This window comes from Cyphomyrmex costatus, unplaced genomic scaffold (assembly GCF_001594065.2).
Source record: "Cyphomyrmex costatus isolate MS0001 unplaced genomic scaffold, Ccosl1.0 scaffold43, whole genome shotgun sequence".
NCBI lineage: Eukaryota > Metazoa > Arthropoda > Insecta > Hymenoptera > Formicidae > Cyphomyrmex > Cyphomyrmex costatus.
The window spans coordinates 2,266,584-2,276,601 of NW_017278534.1; the positions used below are offsets into that span (position 1 = coordinate 2,266,584).

The window sequence follows — 10,018 nt, forward strand, 5'->3', positions numbered from 1 at the left end:
TTTTTAAAATCAAATTTTCGACTACAATCTAAATTTACATTTTTATTATAAATGTTTAGAAAAATATTTTAGATAAAATTTTGTTTTAAAAACGTATAAAAATATTTTACTATAAATTTAGAAGAGATGTAAAATGTATACATATATATATCTAATAATATATAATTATACATTTAGAGAAAATATTCAATTAATAATGATGTTCTCTCTTTATAAGTTCTACATAAATTAAAAATTTTGACATATATTATAATAACGATTGTGCAAAAATAAGTAAACGAATGGATAATTTTAATAAATTATATAATATGAGAATAATGTATAATAATTAAAAATATCTTCGAAATTTTAATATTTAACATTTTTGTACTTACACGTTTTCTCCATTCTCATTGATGTACGATGTTCTGAAGAAACCATGCAAATCGTCGTTTAGAATACCGGTGAATTGTATATATAAACTATAAATTCCAGGGAATAGTTCATCATCGAAATGAAGGGTCAAGATTTCTGTTTCGTTATCATAATTATGCACCTCCGGTGCATAAATATCGGTATCGCTGTTTATCAGTAATGTTGCTGTTTCATTTATTATTAAATCCAATGCATGTAAACTTATGTCCCGCGTTGCACGACGAATCTCGATGATGATATTGGATTTACCATCAAAGGTAAAATTACTCTCTTCAATATACGGTATAAGTCCGATATTGTAGTGCACTGGTACTACGTTGTCTGGTAAACGGTAATTGACTGTCGTATTCAAGTCATCATTCTCTGAATCTCCATCAACAGAAACAGTCGTTGCAGCGATGAATATTAACCCAACATTTAATAATACTTTTAGAAACGCCATGCGAATTTTTTTCAAATATCTGTACAAATATTATTCGAATATTACTTCCAATTATCATATTTCAATAAATTGAGTTTTAAGGAACAGAATTTGTATATAAATATTATTGATATAAATTTTATGCAGCTATTATTTGAATTCGTTTTTAATTAAAAAGAAGAATATAGAAATTATCTTAAAATTAATAACACAAACATGTATGTAAAAATTTTAAATAAATAAATAATTTTTTATTTATATTACCTAGCCAGAAATGATCGTTTGGTTGAACACAATAAGAATATTTTTTTAGTTATATGCACTATATATTATAGAAAATCCTGTGTTTAGATACACGTCAATACAATAATATCGTGCTTATCAAGAATATACATCGATATTTAAATATGAATTCGTAATAATTATCGATGGCTTCACGAAATGTTAACGGGATAATTCTCGCGTTGTAATCACGGTTGCCAAATGCCGACCACTGACTGTCACTGAATGCGCCGACGATTTGATTGTTCAGCCGAAGATCGGTGCTAACTTCTATAAAAAAAGAAGGTCTTCTTCGCGCAATGCTTGACGGTTTATTGTTAAACAAATTTATTTCCTTTGTGTAATTGTATTGTATATATACTTTTTTCCTTGCATAAAACAATTTCAATTATTTACATTAAATTAGTAAATTAATTATTTACAGATTTTTAATATGTTATTCATAGATTTTAATATGTCATTCAACATTATTAAGATCCAAGATGCTACGAGCATCAAAATTGTTAGATTGTTAGTCAATTTAACTCGTAATAGTACTGCGATAGTTTATTAGAGTTTACGTTGTAAGTCTGAAAAAATTTCAGCGCGCATTTAAGAATTTATATACGTAGTATATAAATTCATACGAAATTATATATTAGAAGCATCCAAGATCCAGCTTGACGTTACGGCATGTTCTCATCGGTTTAGTTTCAATTATTGCAAACACGCAACCTTTGGAATATGTACTCATCTTTTACACATTAACTTTAATAACCTTAATTTTGTACTGTACATCGCACTGCTACAACACAAGAGACAATATAACGCTACAACGTAATGAACATAAGACTTAAAAAAAGAATATATCTTATTATAATCGTTACTTCTTTGGTTTTCTTGCCTTTTATCATATGTTTAATATTATTTTTACTACAAATGATATTATTTTAAAATAAACATTTGTAATATTAAACGTAATAATTATATTTTGTAAAATAACATATTATTTCCTCTATATTTATTTTTTTTATTAAACGTTTTTTTAAACTTTTGTTATTAATTGCACAAAAATATTACCGAAATTTTTTGAGAGCGAAAAATCGGCGATTTTTTTCCGTTTGCCGAAGAATCAAAGATTGGTCTCAAAAATCGAAAAGTCTCTAGCAGAAAACCGGAGAACTGGCAACCGTGGTTGTAAGTTTCTCATTGTTGTCAATGTATACGATGAATATTACCTTTCTACTTAATGTATATTTACGTGAATATAATTGCCAAAATCAAGCGAAACGTTGCAACTAAGTATATCTTCCTACTGGATAGTAAAGTGCCTCCACTTGTGAAATGAAATGGCTCTAGTCTTCTTTTATAACATTCGGTAAGAATACTTCGTATGACGATCGGATTCGACGAATACCCATTGTTATTCCAAACGTGTCTAAAGACATGAATAATTTACATGATTGACCTATGTCTCGTATTATGAAACGATGAGTTATGTCACACATAATTTTTAAATACAGAAGAATATAAATTATTTTTATTGTGTATTTTTTAACGTAAAAAATTTTTTTACACGAAACTTATTTTATTATTATGACTATTTTAATAATATTCAATCTATATAAAATTTTTACGAATATTTATATGTAATAATAAAAATCATAATTACACTAGGAATGTACTTTTTATTGACAACCTTTCAAATTATACGTAATTACTCAAATAATTATATCTTTTATTAAATATATTTTGTAATTTGGCAAAGTGTATGTGTGTAATGCTATAAAAGGTTTAAAATAATCAGTCGATCACGATCAAAAAACTTCCTTATGTAATTTTATAAATATAATCTCTCTGTGAACATTTTAATTATCTTTCTTAAAATTTGACGGAAAAAATTAATGTTTGTACCTTTTTTCTTTATTTTAATTATAAATAATCATAAATTAAATAAACTATTGTCTAGTGGTATAAATAGCAATCAGTATATTTACAATCATACCATATACACATAATTATGTAACTATATTTTACGTCTTAATAACTTTTCAGTATAATATTAATTATACAGTGTTAAGTTTTCGTAGGACGCATTTGATCTTTCATTTATAATTTGTTAAACGTTATGATGTTATTTAGCTTATTAAAGCATTACCAAAATCATCTTCGATGCCTTATAAATTATGACAAACGCGCATTTACAATAAAATTGTTGTAATTTTAAATTATTATGAGAAATTCAGAAAAAATGCATAATGCGCATCTGTAGTATCTTCTATGCGCACAATTTTATCTCCTTCTCATGTACAAAATCGCTCGTCTGCCTGAGCCCATAATGTTTTAACAAATGAATCTTGTTAAAAGAGTCGGAAAAGTTTTATACATCAGTCCGAATTTATTGAGAAAATATATGATTGAGTTGGAAATTAAAGGGATGCTGGAGCCGCCTGTATTACTGATAAGACTAGTATTTTTGACGTTTTCGTTCCTGTCTAATTTCTTCGTAGAATAAAAATTCCTTCTCCACGATTTAAATATTCATGCTAATATATCTGTCTCTGGTGTATTTTGTGTACAAAGTTAGAAATTACAGATTTATCCATTTAACTTCAGTATGGCGATCCACGTAGAAGATAAAAATGCTGGATAAAAAAATCTGTAATGAACGAAAACGTCAAAACGCTAGTTTTATCGGTAACACAATTCCAGCATTTCTTTAATTAAATGAAAATATTACATAACAATAAATTTCACTTTTCAATAGAATCGTGTAAGTAACAATGAAATAATCGGAAGGAGCAACGTCAAAGTAATGGAACTTGCAGAGTCTGGCTCGTCTGGCCCATTTCCGTCTTGGCAAACTTCACAATTGTTTACTATCCATTTCTCAACATCGTCCCGATAGGTTTTGATCCAGATAAGTTTGTGTATAGCGACAGATAATGCTTCAAGCTTCTGCGCGTCTTGCAGTTGCCCATGTATGAGCAGCGATAACTAAAATATAAAAATAATGATATTAAATTTTTTTTTAGAATTATTTGTACTATTTTTATCGATATTATTAGATTATTGAATTTTTCAACAATGTAGTTGATGGCAATTAAATTTTGGAGACGCAATATTTCGCAATTGTGAAATATTCAATCAGTCTACTCTGAGATAAGATATAAGCGCGCGATCGAGCACGAGATAGAAATGGAATGTTTCGTAGGTTCTAATTACTAAAATTTAGTTACACAAAAGATATGTTATCGCAATCTGATATGTATCCGCATATGTCATTCAATCACGTAGTTAAAAAAATGTTCAAATTTGAAACAGTGTAACATTGAATATAAATTATCTAATGTTAGTTTTTCACAGAGAAATATTAATTAAATTACATTGCTAAAATCATCAATTTATGCATGTATATAATATTTGCGATATAAATGTTAAATCTGAAGGAATATATCTTTTTTTCAATGCATGCTTTATTCTCTTTATTTTAATACAAATTTATTATTATAAATTTATTATAAAAGTATATAAGTTATTATAAAAGATTGAATAAGAAAGAGATTAATGATATATTTACCTTTATATATTGCTCTGTTGTTACAACTCCGTTCGAAAGTTTATTAAGAAGGGCACTCAGCAAAGAGTCATCTTTATCTCTGTAAAGAAATTATTACATTTTCAATTTGTTTATGGTGCATGTACATTATTAAAGCAAGAAATAAAAAGCAACTTACGTCTTACGAATCGTTTCAATATTATCGTTGATGAACTCTACGAGGATGTCGAAGGATTCGGCATTACCCGCATATATCGAATTCACCACAGCAAAAATATCGACGTGGGAATCCTTCTCGACAGTTAACGCGAGGAATTTCTGGACAATTTCCTTGGATGTGGCGCAACCAAGACCGGCCAGAATGTCAGCCTTTTCATCTTTATCTTTAGTGGTTTTGTACTTTTGTAGAGCCTCGTTCCATATTTGTGCGCTTGCATTTCGCAATCCGGCGCAAAGAATTCCACGTCTTAAGTCTGGCAAGAGTCTGGAAATATCATGGTCAATACAGTTAACACAGTTTCTATAGATTAGATACGTACAATATCACTTGATGTTAACAAGAAATCGATATTACTTTTATGTTTGTATGTAAGCGTATTTTGTAACGGAGAATTTTTAAGTTCAAAGATATTTACAAAAGTTTCAGATTTTAATAATTAAAACATATAATGTATTTGCATCGTGTTGTTTAATATATTCTATAGACTGTACGATGAATTCATAGACGATGCAAAAATGATATTAATAAAAATTATTTATTATTTAGGTATAATGAGTTGTAATTGTGAGTTTATAAAACTACAGTAAGCTCTAGGACTTACTTCTTCTCATCTTCTTTCTTCTTATTATCTAACCAATCTGTAAGCTTCTTATTAACAAAGTTATTGCAGTCTTCTAATCCGTATTTACAAGCTGCATTTAGTGCCAACACTTTGGCAAGTTTATCTACATGTGTACCGTTTTCCCAATCTTTGTAGTTGACTTTTAATGCAAAAGGTTTTATCTTTTCAGCGACATATTTCTGAAATTAAATGATGCGTTAAAACTCTTGTACATGTTTCTCATTTTTTGGTATCAAAACACGCATCTGAATTTATGACATGGTATTTCTTCTTATTCAACTCACGTGATATTCTGTGTAGTTCTTTCCACCTACTAATACACTATCCAGATAATTAAATGATCTGACAGCGGCATACCATGGAATATAATCAGTCTCATTTGACAGATACGATGTGATCTGCAATGCAGTTTTATATGCCAAGTGTCCTGAACGCGCGAGATTTAATGCATCATCAATTAATTGGGCGCGGTTGGTTGTGCTTATATTAGCATAATAAGGTGATTTTAAGTACGACGCTAGCTTTTGCCAATTTGAATCGTCATAATTTACACGATAGAAACCTGTAAATAATATTATTTTATATTTTTGTGCCATATTTAAAACATTTAATTTTTACGATAAATTTTTTCTCGTATACATAATTATGATAAAAAAAAGGCTAAATCCAGTAATATTAATTTAGTAATAAATTAATAATAAATTAATCATATTATTTGTTTTATATTTATATACAATTTTGTGTTTTATATATAAAAGATTTAATCTTTATGTCAAATAATCAAATAGATCAATAAGTGCAGACATCATTAGCATTGCAATGAATGTAAAGGTTATAGCAATGATCAATATACACATACCTGTTTGATTCTTATTGAAAAGTATCCATTTCGTATTGTTTAATTTGTCTAATGATGTACTTGTTCCGGGTATCAACCAGCGAGATTTTTTATCCGTGGGCATCACTTCTTCGGGCGACTCTTCTGTTACATAGTTGATGGGTATATACCACTGAGTTTTATCTACTTTCACTGGTTTCACCAAGAAGAATCGTTCCTGCGTTATACTAACAACACCAGATAAATTCTTATTCCACGTGACGGTAATGACAGGATATCCAGGTTCATCAATCCAATTTTTCATAACTTGTTTAAGTGTAGTATTTTTTGGCAAAAATTCTTCCAATTTCTTATCATTGGAATTTTGGACAGATTCGAAGAAATCGTCAGACTCAACGGATTTGCCCTTACTAAAATTATGAAATTGTATAATTATTTTATACGTATTATTTTATCGTGATTAAATGCTATGCACAATTGTAGTTTGTGTTATTCAGTACTTATATAATATAAATGTTTAAGAAAATACTTTCTCTGCTAGTATGTGAATATAAATATGAATAATTAATAAACTCACTAAATATTTAGATATTTCCTAAGTCCTTCTCGAAAAACATTTTCCGATAAGAATCCTTGCATCATACAAAGAATAGAAGCACCTACAAAGATGCATAAACATAAATTAGAAAATTTTCGTTGCATTTTCGTAAGAAAAGAAAAGATTGATTTACCTTTTTTGTAGGCAATATCGTCGAACAAACTTCCAATTTGAGTAGGAGTTTGTATAACAATTTTTGGATTTAATGCGCGAGTTTTACTACTTGCATCAACAACGAATGATGATGCTTGCACATTTTTAATAATAAATTGTTCCATAAGACGCCAAGACTCTTTATACTGTAATTTAAATTAATTCAGCTGAAAGTTTTATCATGGAAAGTGATACTATTATATAATTCATATAGTAAAAATCTTTTTAAGTGTCAACGAGCTTTTTGTACACTTTCAGTATAGGAAAATGTTAATGGTATAATAAATTATATTTTTACTAACGGAAATGTATATAAGAAATACTTAATAGCTATTTTTTAATTCTTTAGTGTACAACAAATTGTTATTATAATATAATTTAAAATTTAAAGTACTTAGTATTTTTTATATTTACCAGTTGTGGAACAACTTTATCGGTAATATAATATTGGAAAAAGGTAGCAAATCCTTCATTTAGCCAAATATGATTCCACCATTTGCAAGTAACTAAGTTACCAAACCACTGATGAGAGAGTTCGTGTGCTATTACTGTCGCTATAGCTTGCTTCTCTTCCGTGGTTGTTTTATTCTCTATATAGAGAAGTCGAGATTCTCTAAAAAAAGAAACGATATGTTACATTTTTTTTAATGCACTAATAATATTGTTCTTTGGAGATAATTTTTAACAGATAGATTATATAGATAGATATATTGATTAGATAAATTATAAGTATTTGAAATATATATAAAAAATCAAATTTTGTATTAATAAAAAAATTAAATAAAAATTAATTGAAAAATTTGAACTTTGATCGTTCTATGTTTAATGATTTTCAACTGACATTACCTGTACGTCACAAGACCCCAATTTTCCATAGCACCTGCCGCGAAGTCTGGTATTGCAATTTGATCCAGCTTGAGCATTTCTCCTCCTCCATAATAATCAATGTTGGTAAAATCTTTTAGTGCCTGTAACGTTTCTAATCCATATTTTAATGCGAATTCTTTAGTGCTTTGCTCTACTGTAGGTTTCGCCAAAACATTAAAATTTCCATTATTGTTTTGCAGAGTCGTGAAATCCGAAACTACAAAAGCCACAAGATAAGTAGACATTTTTGGTGTCTTCTTGAAAGTAATCTTTACATTATTAGGTTTTTCTGGAGGCATATTCGAAATCGCTTTGTAATTTTGAGGAACTGTAATGGTAATAGTAAAATGTGCTTTAAATTGTGGTTCGTCCCAACATGGGAAAGCCAATCTTGCGCTTACTGGTTCAAAATGAGTCGTTGCGAGCCATCTGTAACATATAATTGATTATATTATTATAAGTGATTTTCTACGTTTTTCATACATTTATTAAAATAAAATCGTTTATTTTAAAAAGTATTGTTAAAAAATATTGTTTAAGAAATATTATAATTTTAGTTCAAAAACAAATTAATTATTCAGTTCTTATAATATATTATTATTTAGAATTATTCTTGGAATATTTACAAACGAAGCAAAACCATGTTTTAATTATGAAATGGTAACCCCTTTTTTTAAATAACTTATTTAAGCATTAAAACTACAATTGATAACATAAGAATAGTTTTTAATAATATATTAAGTTCTACAAAGTTTATATAAATATAATATAAAAATATTTGTTTTAATTCAACAATTTCTAGTAAAAATTTTAATAGAAATTTAATTGCTGCCTTACATCTTCTTTCCTTCCTTATTCTGGTAAGAACTTCTGTAGAATCCACGTAATTTATCATTTAACTTTCCAGTATAATGCAAAAACAGATTTGCATTTGTTGTTATAGGAATAGGCTTGTTAAAAACGAGCGTTACGAAGTCCTTATTTATATCTTCCTTAAACTGTATATCTGATGAATCAACAGTTATACTTTCGTTTTTATTTTTATATGTTAATTTAATACTATTCTTAATGATATCAATTTCCTTAGCATGGAAAGTTATAGTATTTGTTTCTTTTATAATATTGAGAGTGATCACAGATTCTCCTTTGAAAGTAAAATTATTATTAGGTGACTCAAAAATCGGCTGCAATGCGATATTATATTCGGAAGGTACAACATCTAGCGGCAATCTATAATTATCTGAAATTTCTTCAAGAAGTTGAGGAGCCACATCATCGGAAATAGGATCGCTCGCCCAGCAAACTGCTAGGACAAACATCAATGGTAGCCATTTCATCGTTAACATTGTACCTGGCAGAAAAATGTTGCGTAAAAACATCAATTTAATTAATTTTCGTTGTGTAATACAATTAAAACACAGTCGAGTATTATGCACAAAGTACACGATAGTTTATACAAATGAATCTAAAAAAAAATAATTAAATATTTAATAAAAATATTTAATTATTAATTTTCGTCATCTTGCAACAATATTTTTAGAATATTTTAATTAATATTTATGTAATAAATGAAAAAGTTTTAAAATTTATATATAATTTAATATTTATTTTTGTTTTGTTTAATTAAATCAAGAAGTTAATAATAATAAAAAAGAATATAAATTTAGAGAGGAAGAAGTTACATCAATAAATTATACAATGAATGTTGCTGTACAAAAAATATGTAATTTTTCGATAAGAATATGCATTGTATTTTTATTAATAAAAATATTATTTATGTTTATAATAATTAATTGTTTCACAAGAGAGAAAAAACAATAAATAATAATTAATGACGTACCTTATGGTTAAAGATGAAGTGCCGTGCGGGTCGATTCCTCGTCTCCGCAAAGGCGAGATTAATCAAAAGACTATACTTGGTCAAAACTTCGAGCTTTATAAGGCCGTGACCATAGAATGTTAAAAAAAATTTCGCTGCCACTTCTAATCTTATCGTCTGGCTCTTTTCAAGCCAAAAGTATTATTACTCTTCGAAGTAAGAAAGGTAAGTGGATCATCCCGAACA

The 10,018-nt window shown here is 27.9% G+C and overlaps 2 protein-coding genes across 2 annotated transcripts in view; both read right to left on the minus strand.

The window, feature by feature from the left end:
• The window catches only part of LOC108777421 (puromycin-sensitive aminopeptidase-like protein), a gene marked incomplete at its 3' end in the record, with an annotated part of 5,914 nt that extends 5,058 nt beyond the window's left edge, over positions 1–856 (minus strand). Inside the window, exon 1 of the mRNA XM_018544295.1 lies at positions 375–856. Within this exon, the coding sequence (XP_018399797.1) occupies positions 375–856 (482 nt within the window). The remainder of the gene's footprint in view (positions 1–374) is intronic.
• Positions 857–4,829: 3,973 nt separating this feature from the next.
• LOC108777313 (aminopeptidase N-like) lies at positions 4,830–9,299 on the minus strand. The gene is made up of 9 exons (XM_018544154.1): positions 8,791–9,299; positions 7,933–8,382; positions 7,501–7,699; positions 7,067–7,223; positions 6,913–6,994; positions 6,357–6,745; positions 5,782–6,059; positions 5,477–5,676; positions 4,830–5,139 (listed from the first exon to the last, which is right to left on the minus strand). The coding sequence occupies exons 1-9, from the start codon at positions 9,297–9,299 to the stop codon at positions 4,830–4,832; spliced, it is 2,574 nt and encodes an 857-aa protein (XP_018399656.1).
• Positions 9,300–10,018: the final 719 nt, after the last annotated feature.